Source organism: Coenobita brevimanus, chromosome 23 (genome assembly GCF_032717465.1).
Source record: "Coenobita brevimanus isolate Jiangsu-jjx chromosome 23, ASM3271746v2, whole genome shotgun sequence".
In the NCBI taxonomy this organism is placed as follows: Eukaryota; Metazoa; Arthropoda; class Malacostraca; order Decapoda; family Coenobitidae; genus Coenobita; species Coenobita brevimanus.
In genome coordinates this window covers 39,162,950-39,187,656 of record NC_136976.1, presented here as the reverse complement: position 1 = coordinate 39,187,656, position 24,707 = coordinate 39,162,950, and the positions used below count along the sequence as shown (strand labels likewise).

General features: G+C 42.1%; 1 protein-coding gene across 1 annotated transcript in view; it reads right to left on the bottom strand.

Moving 5' to 3' along the window:
• The window catches only part of LOC145392951 (pyruvate dehydrogenase phosphatase regulatory subunit, mitochondrial-like), an 865,738-nt gene that overhangs the window by 634,385 nt on the left and 206,646 nt on the right, over positions 1-24,707 (bottom strand). Inside the window, exons 7-8 of the mRNA XM_080267241.1 lie at positions 17,362-17,504; positions 10,584-10,666 (exon numbers count right to left, since the gene is read on the bottom strand). Of these exons, the coding sequence (XP_080123367.1) occupies positions 10,584-10,666; positions 17,362-17,504 (226 nt within the window). The remainder of the gene's footprint in view (positions 1-10,583; positions 10,667-17,361; positions 17,505-24,707) is intronic.

The following is a 24,707-nucleotide window of genomic DNA, read 5'->3' as shown; positions in this document are numbered from 1 at the left end:
GCGTGGAACAATTGGAGAAGGAGAGATAACAACAGAACAAAAGAAGAATATAAAAGAACTAGAAATGAATACACAAGAATACATAGTGAAGAAGAAAGGAATTTTGAAAAAGGTATAATAGACAAATGCAAGGACGAACCCAAACTGTTTTATAGATTTGTTAATGGCAAACTGAAACAAAAGGAAGGAATCACCAAACTGAAAGGAAAAGGAGAGGTCTATGAAGATGCAGCAATGCAAGCTGAAATAATGAACAAACATTTCCAATCGCTTTTCACTAATGAAAAAGAGTTTGTGGAAGGGGAGGGAGTGATTAGAAATGTACCAGTGCTAAAAGATATAAAAGTGGAGGTACAGGAAGTGTATAAATTTCTGGAAACTCAAGATGTAAGGAAAGCCCCAGGACCTGATGGAATTTCTAATTGGGTACTGAAGGAATGCAGAGAACAACTGGCGGATAAAATTCACAGTTTAATCGTGTGTTCTCTGGAAGAGGGGAAAGTGCCACAAGAATGGAAGAGGGCAAATGTGGTACCAATTTATAAGGGAGGAAACAGGGAAGAACCCCTATAATTATAGACCAGTGTCTCTAACCAGCACGGTCACAAAATTGTGCGAGAGAATCCTGAAAGACAGATGGATAAAATATTTAGAAGAGATGAATATTTTGGATGAATGTCAGTTTGGATTCAGAAGTGGAAGGTCATGTGTTTTTAACTTGATGAGCTTTTACTCAAGAGCAATTGACGTGGTACAGGAGAGAGATGGTTGCGTGGATTGTGTGTACTTAGAGAAGGTCTTTGACAAGGTACCCCATAAGAGACTAATGTGGAAACATGAATATATAGGAGGACTGAAGGGGAAACTCCTGGAATGGATGAGAGACAGACAAATGAGGACAGTAATAAAGGAGAGGATATCTGGATGGAGGGAAGTAACAAGTGGAGTCCCTCAAGGCTCGGTGTTGGCGCCAGTAATGTTCCTGATTTACGTAAATGACATGGTACATGGAGTGAACAGTTATGCAAGTCTGTTTGCTGATGATATAAAGATCCTGAGGAAGGTAGAGGTTGAGGAGGATTGTAAAATGCTGCAGGAGGATTTGGATGGGATACACGATTGGAGCCGGACATGGGAAATGAAATTTAATGTAAAGAAATGTAAAATATTGGAAATGGGTAAAAGTACCACGAGGCCATCACTGAATTATTTGTTGGGTAATGAATTAATCACAAAAATGAGAGCAGAGAAAGATCTGGGAGTGCTGGTCCAAGATAGTTTGTCACCAGAAAAGCACATTAACAAGATAGTTGGAGAGACTTATAAACTCTTGATTAGCATAAGAGTAGCATTTCATTATATGGATGAGATGATGAAAAAATTGATAGTGGCCATGATCCGCCCCAGGTTAGAATATGCAGCGGTAGTGTGGTCCCCACACAAAAAGAAAGATATTAACAAGATTGAGAGAATACAAAGAACAGCAACCAAGATGGTCCACAGTCTGACAGATTTGTCATACCAAGAGAGGCTGGAAAAGCTGGATTTGCCTTCCTTAGAGGAAAGGAGAAAGAGGGGAGACATGATTGCAGTGTTCAGGACCATGGTGGGAGTAGATAAAATTGACAAAGAAGATCTGTTTGTATGGGATAAGAGAGCAACAAGAGGACACGGAATGAAATTGAAAAAGTCAAGCTGCTTGAAGGATATCAAGAAATATAGCTTTCTTCACAGAAGAATAGACTTATGGAATAGCCTGGACAAAAAGATCGTCCAGTCTAGAAACTTAAACGAGTTTAAAGCTAAATTTGACATTTAGAAACAGCGACAGAAACCCACGAGCATAGTACATTCCGTGTATATCACAATTAGGTATATTAGGTAAATACATAAATATTTGGAACGACTTAGACAAAGAGGTGGTGCATGAGAAAAACATTCATGTGTGTAAAGGTAGACTTGATAAATGTGGATTTGGAGACAGGACAACACGAGCATTGCTCAATTCCTGTATACTACAAATGGGTAAATACACACACACACACACACACAATTACACAACCACAGACACACACACAGCCTCACACACTACATAACTCCTCATCTTCATATCCCACAAGGTCCTGCAAGCAGCTCAACACCCCTAGGGGAGGGGGGTTTTCAAGAATACTCCCCCAGTACCTCTGCTTGTCGTACGAGGTGACTAAAAGGGTTGGTGGTGGGTTAGTGCCCCACCCCGTAAAAAGAACTAACTAAAAAAGCGAATAAAGCGCCTCGGACCCGGACGGACCATACGTTGACGACTAAGGAACGGACAAAGGACATTCTTAGGGTGGGAACATGGAGTGTGAGAGGAGTGAATGATGAAGTGAAAGAGAGAGAGATTGTTCAGGTGCTTGAGGATGCAAAAGTGGATATATGCGGACTGACTGAAACTAAATGGTAAGGTGAAAGGGTGAAAGAATGGGAATATGGTGTAGGTATATGTGCGGGAGTCAGTGAGAATGAGAGGGCAAGAGAGGGAGTATGTCTGATGATAAGCAAGAAGTGGAAGGAGAATATAAGAGAGTATGGAACAGTGGGTGCAAGGATTGTATGGGTGAGAATGAAAGTAGGTATACAAGTATGGGCGATTGTATGTGTGTATGCTCCAACAGAGGATCGAGTGGCAAGAGTGAAAGATGAGTTTTGGGCGAGAGTAGAAGCATGTATGGACAAGTCTGAGAGGAGCGAGAGAGTGCTGTTGATTGGAGACATGAACGGCAAAGTTGGGAATGTACGAGTGGATGGAGTGGTTGGTCAGTGGGGTGTGCCAGTTGAAACAGATGGGAATGGTAGTGCTTTGGTGGACATCTGTGCTTGTAAGGGGTTGGCAATAGCCAACACCTACTTTCGTCATAAGATGATCCACCGGTATGCATGGAGAGTCATGAGGAGGATGGATGGTGAACTTGTTGAACGAAAGGCAATGATAGACTACGTGTGTGTGGATGAGCGAATGAGAAGACAAGTGTTGGATGCAAGAGTGTGGAGAGGGTGGGGGAATGGAGTCTCGGACCATCACTTAGTGATGGCCAAGGTAAAGATGCAAAGAAAGTGGTTGAGGAGGCGAAGGACAAGACAGGAGGAAGCAGCTCCTGTGAGAAGAGGGGAGAAATTGCAAGACAGTGAGAAAATGACAGAGTATAAGAGCATAGTGGAAGAAAGATTGGGAAGGTATGAGCTAGAGCAGATGGAAGGGGTGGAAGACATATGTAATATATTCACGGAAGAGATAGGCGCAGCATGTGAGGCGGTTTGTGGAGTGAGGAGGAGATGCAAGGGTGTACAAGGGACAGCATGGTGGAATGATGAGGTGAAACGAGCTGTGGAACAAAAGAAGAAGGCATATAGTGAATGGTTAGCGAGTAGAGGTAGGGGAGAAGATGAGAGAGAGAAGAGAGAGGTATATGTGAGCAGGAGAAGGGAGGTTAAGAGACTGGTGAAGGAGAGTAAGAAGAAAGTGGATGAAGAGTTTGGGAGGAATCTGAGTGTGAAATGGAGGGAGAGTACGAAATTGTTTTGGAAGGAGGTAAAGAAAGTAAGGCAGTGTGAAAGGGGAAATAATAGGGGAGTGACAGATAGGAATAACAGATTGTTGGTGGAGAAGAGAGAGAAATTGAGGAGATGGAAGGAGCACTTTGAGGATTTGTTGAATGTAGAGAGTGAAAGCAGTGTGAGTATAAGTGGTTGGGGAATGGCTGGGAGAAGAAGAGATGAGAGGAGGGGGAAAGAGATCAGTAGAGCGGAAGTAGTGGAAGCGATGAAGAAGATTAAGCTGGGAAAGGCCCCAGGAATTCATGGAGTGTGTGGTGAAATGCTTAGGTATGGGGGTGAGATTGTTGTGGAGTGGATATGGAAGTTGTGTAGATTGGCTTGGGAAGAGGGAAGGGTTCCAGAGGACTGGAAATCAGGTATAATTGTTCCTCTGTACAAAGGAAAAGGGGAGAGAGAAGTATGTGGTAACCATAGGGGTATTTGCCTTCTTAGTGTGACTGGTAAAATATTTGGTAGAATACTCATTGATAGGGTTAGGCATATGACAGAGGAGCTAGTTGGAGAAGAACAAGGGGGATTTAGGAAGGGAAAAGGGTGTGTAGATCAGATATTTGTTCTAAGATGTTTAGTGGAGAAGTATCTAGAGAAGGGAAGGAAAGTGTATGCTGCCTTCATGGACTTGGAGAAAGCTTATGACAGAATAGATAGGCAAGGTATGTGGAAGGTATTAAGAATATATGGAGTGGAGGGGAAATTGCTGAGTGCTGTGAAGAGTATGTACGAGGGAGCTAGGGCTACGGTGCGAGTGGATGGTGAGCTGAGTGAGTTCTTTGATCTCAATGTGGGACTGAAACAGGGGTGTGTGATGTCTCCATGGCTGTTTAATATATATATGGATGGGGTTGTAAAGGAGGTGCAAGGTAGGGCAGGGGATGTGGGGCTGGCCCTAATGAATGAGGGTGAGATTTGGAAGCTTCCGGTGTTGCTGTTTCCTGATGATACAGTATTGTTGAGTGAAAATGAATGGGAGTTGCAAGGTTTGGTGAATGAATTTGGGACAGTGTGTAGGAGGAGGAAGCTGAAATTTAATGTAAACAAAAGTAAAGTTATGGTGTTTGAGAGGAATGAAGTCACAGAGTGTGCAGTGAGGTTGGATGGTGAGGATATGGAGAATGTGAGTGCATTCAAGTACCTGGGTAGTGTGATGAGTAAGGATGGAACTTTGGGGGATGAAGTACGTGAAAGGGTACAGCAGGGAAGGAAGGTTGTTGGTACTCTGAAAGCTGTGATGAGAAATAGGGAGGTGAGTATGGAAGTTAAGAAGTCACTGCATGATGGTATTGTGATCCCTACCCTGACGTATGGAAGCGAGGCATGGACCTTGCAAGAGGGGAACAAGTCAAGAGTGAGAGCAGTGGAAATGAGTTACTTGAGAGGAGCATGTGGAGTGACGTGGAGGGACAGGTTGACGAATGAAGAAGTGAAGGAACGTTGTGGGGTAGATGTGGATGTGGTTGAGAAGATTAGGAGAAATACACTGAGGTGGTTTGGACATGTGGAGAGAATGGAGAATGAAAGAGTGACTAAGAGGGTGTATGTAGGTGAGGTGGAGGGAGGGAGAGGGAGGGGTAGACCGAGGATGAGGTGGAGGGATGGAGTTGAGAGGTATATGAGGGAGGGGGGGGGGTGAGTTGGGGGGAGGGTAGTCAAATGGTGGGTGACAGAGTGACAGCGTTTTGTCTGCGGCCACCCTTTGCGGGATTAGGGCGTCGGGCTATAGATAGATAGATAGATAGATAGATAGTATACTGACCTATATCAATACCCCTATATTTTTCACACAAATAACTATTTCCTTCTACATATTACACATATGACTGAAAGTACAGCTTCGTTTGCAGTAACTAAGAAAAAGAGTTGTGGTCACATCAAGTACGTTACAGCACTATAAAAACAACTCTTGGAGATTTTACAGTCTGTACATTAAAAAAAAAAAAAAAAAAAAAAAAAAAAAAAAAAAAAGGCTTTGGGAGCACAGTCGTCACGTAAAGACTGGGGGAGAGAAAGTTTTTTTTTTTCACTTGCGGTAAAACTTGGTAGCGCTCAGAGGAGTAATCTAGCTTTGTCGTCCTATTACTCGAAAACTATTGGATGTATCGATTTCCTGTAAGAACCATGATAAAGATCTGTGAATTATACATATGTTCATTACCAAAATATAAGCCTTTGGGAGCATATTTTGTAGGAAAAGGAGGGGGAACAGGGTGTGTGTTTTTTTCTCGCTTGCAGTAAAAGTACCCAGCGCTCTGAGGAGTAATTTTTGTCGGCCAATTACTCGAAAATTATTGGGCGTATCGATATCCTGTAAGAACCACGATAAAGATGAGTGAATTATCATTACCAAAATATAAGCCTTTGGGGGCAAAGTTTGTAGAAAAAGGCGGGGGAAGAGAGTGTGTTTTTTTTCTCACTTGCGGTAAAAGTAGCCAGCACCCAGAGGAGTAATCTCATTTTGTCAGCCAATTACTCAAAAACTACTGGACGTATCGATTTCCTGTAAGAACCATGATAAAGAGCAGTAAATTCTACATATGTACAGGACATAACAATGTAACATCTCTGATAAAAAGTCGTTGTTACGTAAGCGGGAATATAACAGTTGGTGGGGGAAATAGCAGTCAGATAGATTATTTTCTGGTTAGGAGGGCCGATAGGAGGTTAGTGAGGGATGTTAAAGTTATAGGAAGTGAGGAGTGTGTGCAGCAGCACAAACTATTGATTTGTGATATGGTGCTTAAAGAACAAATGATGAAAAAGAGGACTTATGTACCTAGGAGGAAAATATGGAAGCTGAAAAACCAAGTAGTAAGGGATGCCTTCTATAGCGAGTTGAGGAGAGTGGTGGCTGAACAGGGAGCTGTAGACAGAGGCGTTAATGAACAGTACAGAGCCCTCAAGAACAATTTCTTGAGAGTTACTAATGTAACATGCGGCTGGACAAGAGGACCACCAAGACATAAAGTAACTTGGTGGTGGGATGAGGGTGTAGAAGCTGCAATTAAGGAGAAAAGAAGGCTTTTCCGGGAATGGAAGAAGGGTGGTAGCAAAGAGGAATATTTGGCTGCCAAGCGTAGGGCTAGGAGAGAGGTATACAGGGCAAAGTCTGAGTCACAGAGACAATTACTTGATAACCTCAATCATGGGGAAAGGAAAATATATTTAGGGTGGCAGGTCAGGTGAAGAGGGATAATCGGGATATCATAGGTGAGCAGTGTGTGAAGAATGATGAAGGAAGGGTAGTGGTGAACAGTGAGGATATTAAAGATGCATGGAGAGAGCATTATAACCGGTTGTTGAATGAGGAGTTTGACTGGGACAGGGAAGGTTTGGAGCCAGCAGATCCAGTGTCTGGCCCTTGGCCTTTGATTGATACTGCTACTGTGAGTGAGGCAATAGGCAGGATGAGGGTGGGGAAGGCAGCAGGTGTGTCTGGGTTGACTGCCGAAATGTTGAAGGGCCTCAGGCGATATAGGGGTGAGTTTAGTCACTGACCTGATAAATAGGATTATTTATGAGTGTGTTGTCCCAGATGATTGGCTGAAGAGTGTAATTGTAAATGTGTATAAAGGGAAGGGTGATGCCCTGGAAAGAGGGAATTATAGAGGTATAAAGCTTTTAGATCAGATAATGAAGGTAATGGAGAGAGTTTTAGAAGGTATGATTAGAGAAAGAGTGAATATTGATGAGATGCAGTTTGGGTTTATGCCAGGTAGGGGGACCACTGATGCCATATTCATTGTTCGACAGCTTCAGGAAAAATATATTGGTAGGAGAAGGGATCTTTATTTTGTTTTTGTTGATTTGGAAAAGGCCTTTGACAGAGTCCCTAGAGAGGTGGTGAAGTGGGCAATGAGAAAGCTTGGCTTGGAGGAGTGGCTGGTTAGGGTGGTTATGGCCATGTATGTGGGTGCTCACACCCAGGTGAGAGTGAATGGAGATTTGAGTGATGAGTTTTCCGTGAATGTTGGTGTGCATCAGGGGTCAGTCTTGAGTCCCATGTTGTTTATCATGGTACTTGAAGCCCTTTTCACGTGACTTTAGAAACGGACTCCCGTGGGAGTTGTTGTATGCTGATGATTTGGTGTTGATTGCAGAGAATGAAAGGGAGGCGGAGGAAAGGTTTAGGAAGTGGAGAGATGGTATGGGGCAAAAGGGTTTAAGGGTAAATGCAGATAAAACAAAAGTGATGATATCTAGGGTTGGTGGCGGTACTGTCAAAGACGAGGGAGAGTGGCCATGTGCAGTTTGCCACAAAGGCGTGGGAAGTAATTCCATCTTGTGCGGTGTGTGTGATAAATGGGTGCATAAGAGATGTAGTGGTATCAGAGGTAGATCAAGTAGATAATGCTGATTTTATGTACGGCGTGTCGGGTGAGCAGGTGGAGATCGTCAGACGTGAAAGAATTGAACTTGCTGGTGAATTTCTTTGAGTGTGTGGAAGAGTTTTGTTATTTAGGAGACATGTTGTGTGCTGGAGGTGGGGCTGGAGCTAGCTCTGTGGCTAGGGTGAGAAGTGGTTGGAAGAAGTTCAGGGAGCTCTTGCCTCTCCTGACATTGAGGGGGCTCTCCCTACGTGCTAAGGGGTCTTTGTATGCAGCGTGTGTTAGGAGTGTAATGCTGTATGGCAGTGAGACCTGGGCAGTGAAGGAGGAAGACATTCGCCGGCTCAGACGTACAGAAATGACAATGATTAGGTGGATGTGCAGTGCGTCCCCGCGTCCAAGGCCTGGAGGGGCTGGGTTTACAATGGAAGAGTTGAGAGGTAGGATGGGACTGGAGTGTATTGGTGTTGTGATGAGGAGAGGTAGATTGAGGTGGTTTGGACATGTGGAGAGGATGGGGGATGATAGTTGGGTGAGGAAGGTGAGAAGTGTTAATATTGGGGGTGGGGTTATGAGGGGTAGACCGAGAAAGACATGGGACGAGGTCATTAAGTGTGACCTTAGGGTTAAGGGACTGAACAGGGAGGCTGCAATGGATCGTGCAGCATGGAGAGCCGCCATTAGGTGACCAAGGCCGACACATGCAAGCATGTTGGAGCCTTTAAAAACGAAAACGAAAACGAAAACGAAAACGAAAACGAAAACGTGTGTGCGCATTACGAAAGTGCAGCACAGCCATGAGAACCCAGTAATTTTTTGTGATTTACTTGGAAACTATGAGGCGTATCAAAAATCTGCGGGGACCATGAGAAAGCTCATGAAATTCTACGCAATATTATGAAATAAAAACATAAGGTGTGCAAGAAAAGTTTTGCGGTAGAGCTCCCTGAACAAAAATCATTTTTTGTTTTGTTTTTAATGGCTTTCAGTTTTTGGCTATTTTCTCAAAAACTACAAACTGTATCACAACCGGACAAAGTTCTTTAGAAAGCTGATGAAATTCTCTATCAAAACTGCTAATAACATTTTCCTGTATGATTGAAAACATTTGAATTGTGATGTTGAGAAGTGAGATTGGCATTGCAAAATGTTTATTCACGCCGGCCTAATGTAGTTTTATTCGCGTTTTTCTTTCTTTCTTTTTTTTTTGTGCTTATCAGCTAGAACAAACATCGACAAATAAGATGATGTAGGTTTCACGGCAGTATATAGAGGTTTGGTTGACGAAAATAAGGTGAAAATATGTGTTTTCAGCGGAACGTGGGTGGGCTCGCCGGGTGGCCAATCGAATAAAATTGTGTTCCGTAAAACTTACTGAAACTTATGGGTGCGCGAGAGGTTTAATGACAGTCTCAAATTCTTTACGAAGAGAAGAGAAAATAGCTATAGGTCCGTAATCAGAGGGATCAGAGGAATGTCCATTCTTTGGAACAAGGTGGATGTTGGCTTCTTTCCAAGAAATGGTGAATGAAAATGTACATAAGCATAGCCTGAATAATTTAGCTAGAACAGGATTAAGTTTTGGGAAGCACTTTTTCAAAACTACTGACAAGTCAGAATGAAAAACAGCTTCTTGCAAAGCCAAAGAACCATTTTTCACTGTAGCAAGTGACTTTTGAAAGCGCCCAGTTTTCCAGGCCCTTCCTTTCCCACACTGCACCAAGCACAGCCATAAAAACAAAAAGAGGGGATAATCCTTCCACAGAAACTCTAGTGGGAAATGGGACTGCACAATCCTATTACCAAAACACTCTTTTCAAGAATGGATGATTACTGACATCACTGGGGAAAGGTCTTCAAACCTTATATGGCATTGGGATGATTCCCACAGTTACCGTTTTTAATGTCTACGGTTTCATAAGTGGCTGCAATCCCTTTTCCATGGGTGCCCAAACAACACTTTCCATAAGTGATAAGTGATTTCCATCCATTTCATTTTTTTTTTTTTACTGCTCAATTTAATCCCACATCACACAAAGCTGTACAGTCCTTACAAGACAACATCTTTAAAGTACCACAAAAAGCTCTGACATTTCTAATTAAACACTACTTTTATCCCCTCAATAAACTTTCCAAATCCATTTCTTTCCAATTCACTGATTTCAACTCAACATTTTCATTACTGTATATTCATCTGCAGTTGATCTGTTTCTAAGCTTTTCCACTTGTAATCTTTTGCTCTAAGTATTATTCTCATCTATTCTCCTCCATTATCATTCATACTCTTCTCAATTTTTCATCTCACATCCACCAGCAAACCTCCACACTAAATTCTTACGACTCTTGTTTCAGTAAGGCTCCCATGCATCCTTTTCTTTAAAAGTTCATAATCAGTCAAAACTCCCTTCAATATTCTCTTCAGTCTTCCTGTATCATGTATATTTAAAAACATTAATTATTTATGCACAACTATACATCCCATGTCCTTAAGGTGTCATCTATTATCATTCTCCCGAGGCACTACAAAATGACACTTTTCATTATTTTACATCACTTACTGGACCTGTATCAACTCTTCCACTGAGATTCCTCATCACTAGCTGTAATGACTGTATACATTCTTCACAAATGAAACAAGAATAATTAAACGAAAAAGCTTCTTACCTTGTGTGCAAATAAAAATGTTCGGCAGGAAACACTGGAATGCGAACCTTGGGAGAGCTCTTTTCTCCCAAACTGCGAGCCCACTGTGAACACAAAGTTTATCATTATAAATACTATTCGCTATAGTCAAAATCCATTTTCACAGAATGGGTTGTGCAAAACACAGTTCATTCCTTAAGACACAGTTTATTTGCACTACCAAAAAGCCATTTTTCACTTATACTAAGCAAGTTTTGATGGCACCATAGGAAATGGTTTTAAGCAGATTTCAACAGCACACAGGCATTAGATGTGATGACAGGAGGAATTACTGGTATTTCATATTAACTGAGCTAAGGAGTGAGAGAATAACTGAGCTTCTTTTCTTCAGTTATATTGCCTTGTGAGGGTTATTATAAACTCAGTATCTTGAGAATATACAGGCAATACCTTTGGAGAGCAAAAGGAATAAGTGAAAACAGTCTATAAACAGTTCATTCAAATGACAATGAATTACACAAGCCCATGTTGGAACACCACCTTAACAGATACAAACATGGAAAATCATGCTGCTGATTAGTATTCTACAGCATTTTCTCTCTCCTGCTTCCTGGGGCCTACCTAACCCCATCCTTTGGTGGAAAAAGTAGGTTGGGATGATGATGATGATGATAATTATGACAAAGATGATGACAAAGACAGACCACAGATCATTTGTACCACTAAACTAAAAACTCCCAACAAATGAAATGAACAAGAGAGGTACACATTTCACTGCATCAGACCAGGATCAATTCCATCAATGTAACTTAATGCTGTACCATCCCACCACAAAGATATATAAAACAAATAACTTCCAAAACATCCTCCATCCTTCACTTCACAGTCATGTACACAAACACAGCCATGAAAAACTTCCATCCAAACAATACCCTTCATGGATCTCCACCAGATATTTATCCCTCACAAACTGTCCTTCCCAAAGTAAGACAAGTACATCTACAATGAGACCATCACCCATTCCTGCTTGATTACCAATGCAAAATACAACATACATACAATTCACTATGACCTCACTGTAATGCAGTCCCTCATGCCACAACACATTATTCACCTCATGCACCTAACTATCACAACACAGAAAGTTCTTCAACAAAATAGATCTGAGAGTGCCTGGATGAAATGGCTTCCACTCTCCAACTTCCTGCCTCCCATCACCACTTTCAATGCCTGAATGGCTTCATAAGTGGCTTGAAGTCACTTTCTAGGGCACCTCCGAATGATAAAGCACTGAGTGAAAAAACATCCTGATGGATTACCATAGTAGCAGTAGTAGTAATAGAGCAATCCCTGTCTGTCTGGCTGAGAAGACCCACCAACCACAGGCAAGCAGCCACTCTGCATGACTGTCCTGTGAATCAATGTTCCCTTGTGGTGGACAAAGTTTTGCCACAGCGAGATGCAAGGAAGTGGTGCAGGTTTGGTCCCTGGATTGATGTCACATATGCACCTCTCCACCCAGTTAACAAGGTAACTATAGTAGGTTCCACATCACCCCCATTTTCTGGTTATACGGTATGCTGTGGTTACAACCCAGTGGTGTAAATGATTTCCTGGGTTACAGGAAACCATTAGGCTTGTCACTCAGTGTAGAGGTACTTAAGAATAATGCAGGCAACACTACATGCAGTGAGTGATGATGCTCACCACCATCCAACACCTGCCACAGCAGTAGTCAAAGTGAACATCTGGTATTCCAGTCAATAAAGAAGCCTCAGTATTCTACCTCTAATTAAAGTTAACCTCAATATGCAAATAATATGTTTATATGCTGATCATTTTCATTTTGTTAAATAAGAAATGTTAATACACTGATATTCTGCAAAAGTTAAAATTCACAAAACAATATCACCTTCCTGTGTATCTTGGTAGCTTCAAAATGCTGTATAGTATATAATGTATAGTAAATGATATCTCAAATCAAATGGTGCCATGTGTCCTCTTCAGAAATTCTCATAGTGAGGTTTTCTAAGGGCTGGAAGCTGAATCAAGTGCCAAAATCAGCTAATTACTTTGCTATAAGGTTAGGAAATTACAGGACTGGGAAAAAAGATATCTCAGATATAAAACATATGGTAGGTGGTGGTGACCATCATCCACTCACTCAATGTAGTGCTGCCTACTTCTTCCTTCACCTTTATTATTCTTTTTCTGTGTCTGTCCTCCTCATTTGCTATTTCTCACCATCATCCACTCACTTGATGTAGTGCTGCCTACCTCTTCCTGCACCTTTATCATTCTTTTTCTGTGCCTGTCCTCCTCACCTGCTATTTCTCACCATCATCCACTCAGTTGATGTAAAGCTGTCTACTTTTTCTTTAACCTTTATCATTCTTCTTCTGTGTCTGCCCTCCTTTCTTCCTATTTCTCCCATCATTCCTGTCACCTTTTATTAATCTTCTTTTCTTTTCACCTTTTATTACTCTTCTTTCCTTTTCAGGTGACTTAACATTTAGTGACATGCCTAACTGCTTCCTGTAAGACAGGAAACCATTTACAGTGAAGAGTGATAACCATATAAACAATCCACTACATGTCAACATGTGAGTTGGAAGAGGATTAGTGTCCCTCCCTGTAAAACACATACAGTAGGTACGCACAGTACGCGAGTTTACGGGCGGCAGAGGAGGTCGCTTACTAGAAATTCACGTACTGTGAATACATAAATTTATGGGAAAAAGTACATATGGGTGGCAACCCCCCTTCATCGGTAACCCTTGAGACTCCTTTCAGACCTAAGTATTGTACTGTACAGGGAAACTATCTAAGACATATTACCTAAGATAAAGTAAACCAACAAGATTATGGCTTTACTAAATCAACAAGGATATGGCTAACTAAACCAACAAGAATATGGCTGCTCACCTTAACCCAAGAGGACAACAGGCTTGATGGACTCTTGTCACCAGCACTTTCGACACTTTCACTAGCTAATGCACTCACTTCGTTCATAAACCCTTCAAAGTCTATTTATGACACCTTAGACATTGCATCATCCTCTTGATCCTCCCCAGGAAATGGCTCTTCTGATGCTGAAGGGAGTGATTCCTCACTTTCTTGAGGCCGGAGGTAACGGGTGATGAGGTTTTGCTTCCTCCTGTTAACCTCCTGGTTGTGCCTGTCTGTGTAGTAGCGGAAGGCTTTGTCCAGTGAAGTCATCACTTCCTCCGTTCACAACTGACAGTGTTCAATGTCCTTGAATTCTTCCTTGAATGTATCTAGGGCACACAGTACCCGGCTAATCCTCATCATCGACAAGTCTCCACTTTCCATCACTGGTGGTGCAGGCTGTTCTGCTGTGGTCTCCTGCTCTGTGTTGGCCTAGGGGTAACCCGGGATTTGGGCCACTCTTTGCTGCCATCTCGCCTATTACGAATTCAATTCACGTACTATTAAAAAATACACTAAAATTTGATAAAAAATAGGTCCTCGCGTACAATGAGATTCGCATACTGTGAGATCGTGTTCTGTGCATACCTACTGTAACTATAAGACAAATGGCCACCCCTTAAGGGATTATGGCATCTGGCTATAGATAGACAGACAACGTGAGAACGTCAGAATGAATTTTTTTTATTCAATTTACTTATAGTTGAATTTCTTCCCTAAGAGCAATAATTGTGTTACCATGCTTGTAGGCACATATCATTCTAATGGTAATACCTTCCTGGGCTGATGGTAGCTAACTATCTACTACCTTCATACTGTATATACATGAGTTATGAAAAACTAATGTCTATCTATCTATCTATCTATTGCCAGATGCCTTAACCCTTTAACCGCGGGCTTGATTTGCTTTTTCTTGCGGCACCCGAGGGCATATTCACGCTCCAACAGACTCTCTAAAAATATTTGCCAAAAATCAGTTATTAGTCCTAGAATATTAAAATCACATATGCTTATGGCACATACCTTCAGCTTTCTCCTGGGGTGTTTGTTGAGCCTTCGTTGAGTACCGTAGGACTTGTGGAGACCTCTGAAGTTGGGTAAGGAAGTCTCCACTTTACACTTCCCGACAACCCGTAATATGATTACCACAGCCTGATATTATCATTAGAAACACTATTCTATGATTCTCAAATAGTTTGGAATCCATATTCAAAAAAAAAAAAAAAACACTGTGAAAGCAATGAAAATTATGAGGGCGTATGACCTTCCCACTTGCGCTAGTTCGCCGCTGGTGTTGTCATTTATTGTTCATAAAAACACTCACAGTTTATATTTCTATTACTATATAACACTTATATATATCTACAGTCTTTATCCATAAGTTTCCTTCAGTAATGGTAGTTTATTGTCACTGTAGGCATTCAATTTCTTTCAGTAAAATATGTAGCATTCACTTTCTCGTCCTGTATACTAGCATTGAGAGTGAATGTCACTTTCACCTTCACTCTCATAACTCATAGTATTCATACATGCTAGAGTGAAACTTTCACTTACATTACTCCTAGTATATATACTCGTATTCTTATAATACTACTCAGAGACATTTCTATTTACGTTCTTTATTTTATTTACATTATTTACATTTCTATTTTATTTACACTGTGTTATGCACTATCACTTGAAGTATCTTATAAAACTATTTTCCACTGTTCACTTATATTTACATTCACTGCATTCACTTGCTGTTTACACATTATTTACACATTATTTACAATTCCACTTGCACTGTTTTACTCAACAGAAAGATCGTAGTCACTCTCTTTCAATTGTCAGCCCTTTACCTCTTTCCACACGAGGTTTAGTAGGGGGTAAAGGTCACAGGGCCCTTTGCATGGGGGTGAAAAGCGGCGGAAGTTAGCAGGAGCAAACAGACGTACCTTCACCTTGGAAGATGATAGTGAACTGATAAGGGTGGGTCAGGGTGGCCTACCTAGGGAAATTCATTACTGCCAACGTCACCCTCTTGACAGCTGCTAATATATCGCAGTGAAATGATTGGCAGGAAATCTAGACAATACATTATAAATTAGGTAGTTCCAGGTGAATGTAAATATCACTTAGGCTTCTCCCTTCCCTCCTTATATATATTTTTAGTACGAGAACAGATTATACGGCATATTTCAAGGGGAAATAAACAGCGAAAATTAGCGAATGAGTGCACATGAGGTGTTGTCAGGTGATAATTAGCCAATTCCAGGTGTATGGCAATCTCACTTATCTTATTTCTTTTTGGTATATATTATTTCATATAAGAATAGGGCATAGGGCTTATTTCAATGGATGAAATCAGTGGAAAATTCCAGGGAAGATTTACTTAGCGTATCACAGCCTGGCAGGCAAGAGGAGCGGGTAATGGAGGGAAGGTAGGGAGGGGAGTCAAGAACGGGGAGAAATGGCTAAATTGTCAACAATGGATGGGAGTACAGATGAGATTAGGAGTGCTGACTAGTGCTGGACATTGGCAGTATTGATAAATGTTACAAGCTACCACTTGAAAGCCCGGACGAATTCAAAATAACACAGAATCGCAAAAGTGACGCCCAGCGGTATGATCCCTTGCTCCCAAGCATCACAAAAGTGACGCCCCGTGGTTAAGGGGTTAATCCCTTATATGGGGTGGCCACAAACAAATCACCTCAACATCACCCTGTCCAATGCCATTTCACTGCCCTGCTCCCAATTCACACCCACACTCTCTCATATACCTCTCCTTTCCATCCCTCCATCTCATCCTTGACCTTCCCCTCCTTCTCCCCCCCTCCACCTCACTCACATACACTCTCCTCATCAGTCTCTCACTTTCCATCCTCTCCACATGGCCAAACCACCTCAGTGTGTTTCTCCTAATGCTTCCTATCACATCCACATCGACACCACAACGCTCCTTCACATCCTCATTTGTCAGTCTGTCTCACGATGTGACTCCACAGGCTCCTCTCAAGTAATTCATTTCCATTACTCTCACTCTTGACTTGTGCCCCTCCAACAACGTCCAAGCTTCACTTCCATATGTCAGAGTTGGTATCACAATACTGTCATGTAATAACTTTTTCACTTCCATGCTTACTTCCCTGTTTCTTATCACTGCCATCAAGGAATCAGCAACTTTTCTTCCTTGTTGTACCCTTTCAGGCACTTCACCCTCCAAACTTCCATCCTTACTCATCACACTACCCAAGTACTTAAACATACTCACATTTTCCATTTCCTCATCATCCAACCTCACTGTACAGTCACTGACTTCACCTCTCTCAAAGACCATAACTTTACTCTTCACTACATTCACCTTTAAATTCCGTTTTTCACACACTCTCCCAAACTCATCCACCAAGCATTGCAGCTCCTCTTCGTCTTCACTTAACAACACAGTATCATCTGCAAACAACAGTACAGGGAGTTTCCAAATGCTGCCCTCTCTCATTAGGGCCACTCCAACATCCACTGCCTTACTTTGTATCTCTTTTATAACCCCATCCATATACAGATTGAACAACCATGGAGACATGACATATCCCTGTTTCAACCCAACCTTCAAACAGAAAAACTCACTCAGTTCACTATCCACACGCACTGCAGCCTCAGCACCCTCATACATACTTTTCACAGCATTCAACAACTTCCCATCTACTCCATCTACTACTAACGTGTATCATAAATTATCTACCTAGCTACTACCTTCATACTGTCTATACATCAGTTATGGAAAACTAAAGTGTATCATAAATTATCCACCTTTCTAACCGTCACGTAAATGCAACAAAGTATCTCAAATGCAAGACATGTGACTAACCATTCCTGAAGCACTGACAAAGTATTCACAGTGTATGGTGCCATGTGAGGTGATGACGTGAGTGACTTTTGGCACTACCTGAGAGTGAGGCACCTCATCTGTAACAACATGTTCCACTTCACAGCCATCCACATATACTGCACCTGGAAAAGCAAAGAAAAAGAACATAACAATGGATCAAAAAGAGGAGGCCCGGTATAGAGGTAATAATATGCATGAAAATATCATCATCAGTCTACATTATTACTTGTATATTGCAAGAGGAAACTGCACAATACTGTCCACTCTAATCAACTGCTTCATCCTAGCTGAGAATATTCAAGGATTTCACTCTTCTAGCTCATTCTCTGCCTACTTCTTCCTCTCAGTCCGTCTTTGAGTGGGTTACTCAGATCCCTTGGTTGTTGTAGGAAAGGTGCGAATACTGTATATGGAAAAATATCAGAGATGGTAGGGAATATATAAGAATACAGAACCTAGTGGGAGAAATATAAGGTGATTTTAAGCATGGCAGGGGATGTCTGGACAAATATCTACACTCAGACAAATAGTGGAAAAAGTATGTGAGATGGACTGTACGGTCTAAGAAAAGACATGACAGGTGAAGTGACAGGCTATGGAAAACTTTACACGTGTATGTCACAAGAGAAAGCTGCTGAATGCTGTAAAGAGTTTTTATTCTGGTAATGATGCACAAGTAAAAGTAAATGGATGTCTGAGTAAGTGGTTAAATATATGAATTCATATGAGAGAAGAGTACAAAGGAAAGCAAACAGCAACAAACCTAATGGTCTGTATTGGACAGTTTGTTACAGAGAAGACTATGATTATGATATCTAATTCTGTGACTTAAGATATGGAGAGCCCACCAAACCCTCCAGCCAAATCTATCTATCTATCTAATGCCAGATGCCGCAATCCCATAAGGAGTGGCCACAAACAAAATTCCGCCATATTGTCCTGCCCCCGCCATTTCACATGTAACTCCACATGCTCATCTCAAATAACTCATTTCAATTGCTTTCACCCTTGACTTGCGGCCCTCCAACAAGGTCAAAGCTTCACTTCCATACGTTAGAGTTGGTATCACAATATTATCATGCAGGAACGAAAGGCAATGATAGACTACGTGTGTGTGGATGAGCGAATGAGAAGACAAGTGTTGGATGCAAGGATGTGGAGAGGGTGGGGGAATGGAGTCTCGGACCATCACTTAGTGATGGCCAAGGTAGAGCAGCAAAGAAAGTGGTTGAGGAGGCGAAGGGCAAGACAGGAGGAAGCAGCTCCTGTGAGAAGAGTGGAGAAATTGCAAGATAGTGAGAAAAGGACAGAGTATAAGAGCATAGTGGAAGAAAGATTGGGAAGGTATGAGCTAGAGCAGATGGAAGGGGTGGAAGAAGTATGTAAGATATTCACGGAAGAGATAAGCGCAGCGTGTGAGGCGGTTTGTGGAGTGAGGAGGAGATGCAAGGGTGTGCAAGGGACAGCATGGTGGAATGATGAGGTGAAACGAGCTGTGGAACAAAAGAAGAAGGCATATGGTGAATGGTTGGCGAGTAGAGGTAGGGGAGAAGATGAGAGAGAGAAGAGAGAGGTATATGTGAGCAGGAGAAGGGACGTTAAGAGACTGGTGAAGGAGAGTAAGAAGAAAGTGGATGAAGAGTTTGGGAGTAATCTGAGTGTGAAATGGAGGGAGAGTAAGAAATTGTTTTGGAAGGAGGTAAAGAAAGTAAGGCAGTGTGAAAGGGGAAATAGTAGGGGAGTGAAAGATAGGAATAACAGATTGTTGGTGGAGAAGAGAGAGAAATTGAGGAGATGGAAGGAGCACTTTGAGGATTTGTTGAATGTAGAGAGTGAGAGCAGTGTGAGTATAAGTGGTTGGGGAATGGCTGGGAGAAGAAGAGATGAGAGGAGGGAGGAAGAGATCAGTAGAGCGGAAGTAGTGGAAGCGATGAAGAAGATTAAGCTGGGAAAGGCCCCAGGAATTCATGGAGTGTGTGGTGAAATGCTTAGGTATGGGGGTGAGATTGTTGTGGAGTGGATATGGAAGTTGTGTAGATTGGCTTGGGAAGAGGGAAGGGTTCCAGAGGACTGGAAATCAGGTATAATTGTTCCTCTGTACAAAGGAAAAGGGGAGAGAGAAGTATGTGGTAACCATAGGGGTATTTGCCTTCTTAGTGTGACTGGTAAAATATATGGTAGAATACTCATTGATAGGGTTAGGCATATGACAGAGGAGCTAGTTGGAGAAGAACAAGGGGGATTTAGGAAGGGAAAAGGGTGTGTAGATCAGATATTTGTTCTAAGATGTTTAGTGGAGAAGTATCTAGAGAAGGGAAGGAAAGTGTATGCCGCCTTCATGGACTTGGAGAAAGCTTATGACAGAATAGATAGGCAAGGTATGTGGAAGGTATTAAGAATATATGGAGTGGAGGGGAAATTGTTGAGTGCTGTGAAGAGTATGTACGAGGGAGCTAGGGCTACGGTGCGAGTGGATGGTGAGCTGAGTGAGTTCTTTGATCTCAATGTGGGACTGAAACAGGGGTGTGTAATGTCTCCATGGCTGTTTAATATATATATGGATGGGGTTGTAAAGGAGGTACAAGGTAGGGCAGTGGATGTGGGGGTGGCCCTAATGAATGAGGGTGAGATTTGGAAGCTTCCGGTGTTGCTGTTTGCTGATGATACAGTATTGTTGAGTGAATATGAATGGGAGTTGCAAGGTTTGGTGAATGAATTTGGGACAGTGTGTAGGAGGAGGAAGCTGAAAGTTAATGTAAACAAAAGTAAAGTTATGGTGTTTGAGAGGAATGAAGTCACAGAGTGTGCAGTGAGGTTGGATGGTGAGGATATGGAGAATGTGAGTGCATTCAAGTACTTGGGTAGTGTGATGAGTAAGGATGGAACTTTGGGAGATGAAGTACGTGAAAGGGTACAGCAGGGAAGGAAGGTTGTTGGTACACTGAAAGCAGTGATGAGAAATAGGGAGGTGAGTATGGAAGTTAAGAAGTCACTGCATGATGGTATTGTGATCCCTACCCCGACGTATGGAAGCGAGGCGTGGACATTGCAAGAGGGGAACAAGTCAAGAGTGAGAGCAGTGGAAATGAGTTACTTGAGAGAAGCATGTGGAGTGACGTGGAGGGACAGGCTGACGAATGAAGAAGTGAAGGAACGTTGTGGGGTAGATGTGGATGTGGTTGAAAAGATTAGGAGAAATACACTGAGGTGGTTTGGACATGTGGAGAGAATGGAGAATGAAAGACTGACTAAGAGGGTGTATGTAGGTGAGGTGGAGGGAGGGAGAGGGAGGGGTAGACCGAGGATGAGGTGGAGGGATGGAGTTGAGAGGTATATGAGGGAGGGGGGGGTGAGTTAGGGGGAGGGGAGTCAAACGGTGGGTGACAGAGTGACTTGGAGGCGTTTTGTCTGCGGCCACCCTTTGCGGGATTAGGGCGTCGGGCTATAGATAGATATAGGAACTTTTTTATTTCCATGCTCACTCCCCTATTCCTTATCACTGCTTTCAAAGAACCAGCAACCATTCTTCCATGTTGTACCCTTTCAAGCATTTCATCCTCCAAACTTCCATCCTTACTCATCCCACGACCAAAGTACTTACATGCACTCACATTTCCATTTCATCATCCAACATCACTGTACATTCAATGACTTCATTTCTCTCTAAGACAATAACTTTAGTCTTCCCTACAGTCATATTTAGATTCTTTTTCTTACACACTCTTCCAAACTCATTCCAGCCAAAGCTGGCAGGAAAAGGTGAGAAGGACCACCATGCAGCTCAGGAAATTTTTTTATCTATCTATCTATCTATACCCAGATGCCTTAATCCTACAAACAAATCACTTCCATGTTACCCTGTCCACTGCCATTTGGCTGCCCTCACTCCACTTCACCCCCTCCCTCTCACATATCTCTCAAGTCCATCCTTCCATCTCATTCTCAGTTTCCCCTTCTCTGTTGTCCCCTCCAACTCACTCACATACACTCTCCTAGTCAAGGTTTCATTCCCCATCCTCTCCAAATGGCAAAACCTTCTGACAGTACTTTTCTTAATGCTTTCAATCACATCCATGTGAACACTACAATGCTCCTTCACTTTATCATTTGTGTCATCTCTACACGTAACTCCACAAGATCCACTTAAATAACTCATTTCCCTTCTCTCACTCTTGATGTGTCTTTCCTATGGAATCCAAGCTTCACTTCCATGCACTAAAGTGGGTATGATACAATACCGTCATGCAGAAACTCTTTTACTTCCATACTCAAGTCCTTATTCTTTATCACTGCTTTCAGTGAACCAGCAACCTTTCTTCCTTGCTGCACCCTTTCATGCACTGCATCCTCTGAACTTTAATCCTTACTCATCACTCTACCTAGCACTCAGATGCATTTACATTCTCTGTTTCCAACCATCCAGCCTCACTGCGCTTTTTGTTACTTCACTGCCCTCAAAGATCATAAATTTACTCTTAGCTACATTCAACCTAAAATTTTGTTTCTTACCATGCACTATCAAACTCATTCACCATACCTTGCAACTCCCATTCATCTTCATTTAACAATACAGTATCATCAGCAAACATCAGTGAAGGCCGTTTCCAAGCACTACCATCTCTTACCAAGGATGCTCTAACATCCACTGCCCTACCTTGTATCTCTTTTACAACTCTGTTCACATATACATACTGAACAACCATAGAAACATGACACATCCATGTTTCATTGCAGCAGGACAGATTAAAGAACTTAACTCACTCTCAACAAGCACTGCAGCCCTAGAGCCCTCATACATACTCTTCACAGCATTCAACGACTTCCCATTTACTCCCTATTTTCCTCGTCTATCTAGTCTATCATAAACTTTCTCCAGATCCATGAAGGCGACATACAATTTCTTTCCTTCCTCCAGTTACTTTTACACTGAACACCTCAAAACAAATATCTGATTTATGCAATCTCCTCCCTTCCTAAAACCCTCCTGTTTTTTCCAACAAATTTGTCCGTTATTTCCCTAACTCTATCGAGACGTATCCAACAATTTATTCTTCTTATTCCACTGAGAAAACAAATATCCCTATGACCGTCACACACTTCTCTTTCCCATTTTCCTTTATACTGGGGAACTATTATACCTGACTTCTGTTCCTCTGGAACCATACCTTTCTCCTAAAGATCTCCAACATCGTCCAAGCTTAACTTCCAGATGTTAGATTGGTATATAATACTGTCATGCAGCAACTTTTTCACTTCTATGCTCACTTACCTGTTTCTTATCACTGCTTTCAAGGAACCAGCAAGCTTTCTTCCTTGTTGTACCCTTTCATGCACTTCACCCTCTAAACTTCCACCCTTATTCATCACACTACCCACGTGCTTTAATACACTCACATTTTCCATTTCCTCCACATCCAACCTCACTGTACATTCACTGACTTCATTTCTCTCGAAGACCATAACATTAGTCTACCCTACAGTACATTCACCTTTAGATTCCGTTTCTTACACACACTCCCAAACTCATTCACCAAACCTTGGACCTCCCCTTCATCATTACTTAACAACACAATATCATATGCAAACAACAGTACAGGGAGTTTCCAAACACTGCCCTCTCTCAACAAGGCCGCTCCAACATCCACTGCCCTACCTTGTATCTCTTTTATAATCCCATCCATATATAGATTGAACAACCACGGGGACATGACGCAACCCTGTTTCAATCCAACCTTCAAATAGAGAATTTCACTCAATTCACTATCAACATGCACTACAGCCTTGGCACCCTCATACTTACTTTTCATGGCATTCAGCCACTTCCCATTTACTCCATATATTCTTAATACTTTCCACAATCCTTGTCTATCCACCTTGTCATACGCTTTCTCCAAAACCAGGAAGGCCGTAAACAACTTCTTTCCCTTCTCTAAAAACTTTTCCACTAAAGACCTCTGAATGAATAGCTTGATCTACACAACCTCTTCCCTTCCTAAATCCTCCCTCTTCTTTTCCAACTAATTCCTCTGTTATTTTCCTCTGTCAATAAGCATCCCACCTTATACTTTTCCTATTACTGTACACTAAGAAGACAAATGCCCCTATGATTACCACACACTTCTTTTTCCCCTTTTCCTTTGTACAGGGTAATAAGTATACTTGACTTCCAATCCTCCGGGATTCTACCTTCCTCCCAAGCTAATCTGCACAACTTCCATATCCATTCTACTACTATCTCTCCTCCATACTTCATCATTTCACCACACACTCCATCTATTCCTGGGGCTTTGCCCATTCTGGCTTTCTTCATTGCTTCCACAACTTCCATCCTACTGATTTCTTCCTGTCTTTTCACATCCCTGTCTCCTAGCCAATCCCCAGCCACTTCTACTTGCATTACTTTCATTCTCTATGTTCAACAATTCCTTAAAGTGTTCTCTCCATCTCGTCACTTTTTACCCCTTCTCTGCTAGTAATCTACCATTTTTATCTTTCACTCCCCATCTAACTTCTTTAACACCCTGTCTAACTCTCTTTGCCTCTTTCCAGAACATTTTCTTACATTCCCACTCAAATTCCTTCCAAATTCCTCATCCACTTTCTTCTTATTCTCTCTTACTAATATTTTCACCTCTCTCTTCCTCTCTACCTATAATTCTCTCTTCCATCTCTTAACTTCTTCCACACCATTTTCTCATCCACTCATTGTATGCTTTCTTCTTTTGTGCCACTGCCTCACTCACCTCTTCATTCCACCATGCTGTTCCTTGCATCCCCTTTCGTCTTCTCTTCACCCCAAACACTACCTCATATGGTGCACAGATTTCTTCTGTGAATATCTTGCACACACCTTCCACGTCCCCCATCTGCTCCAATCCATATTAACCCAATCGCTCCTCCACTTTTCTCTTATATTCTGCATTTTTTCCATCCTCTTGTCCTCTGTCCTAGTATGAACTACAATACTTCCTCCTGTCCTTCCCTTCTTCTATCCCCCCATTTCATTTGAACCCTGATTCTCACCACCACCAAGTGGTGGTCAGAAAGTCCACTTCCCCAACCTCTATATGCTCTTGCATCCATTACACACCTTCTCATCCTATCATCCACACACACACATAATCAGTCATTGCCTTCCGTTCATTCAATTCATCAACCACCCTTCTCATCGTTCGCCACGTGTACCTATGGATCGTTTTGTGCCTGAAGAGAGTATTGGCTATCAACGACCCCCTCCCAGCACAAATGTTCACTAGAGCACTGCCATTCTCATCCACCTCTGCAGGCACACCCCTCACCAATTACTCCATCCACCTTCACATTCC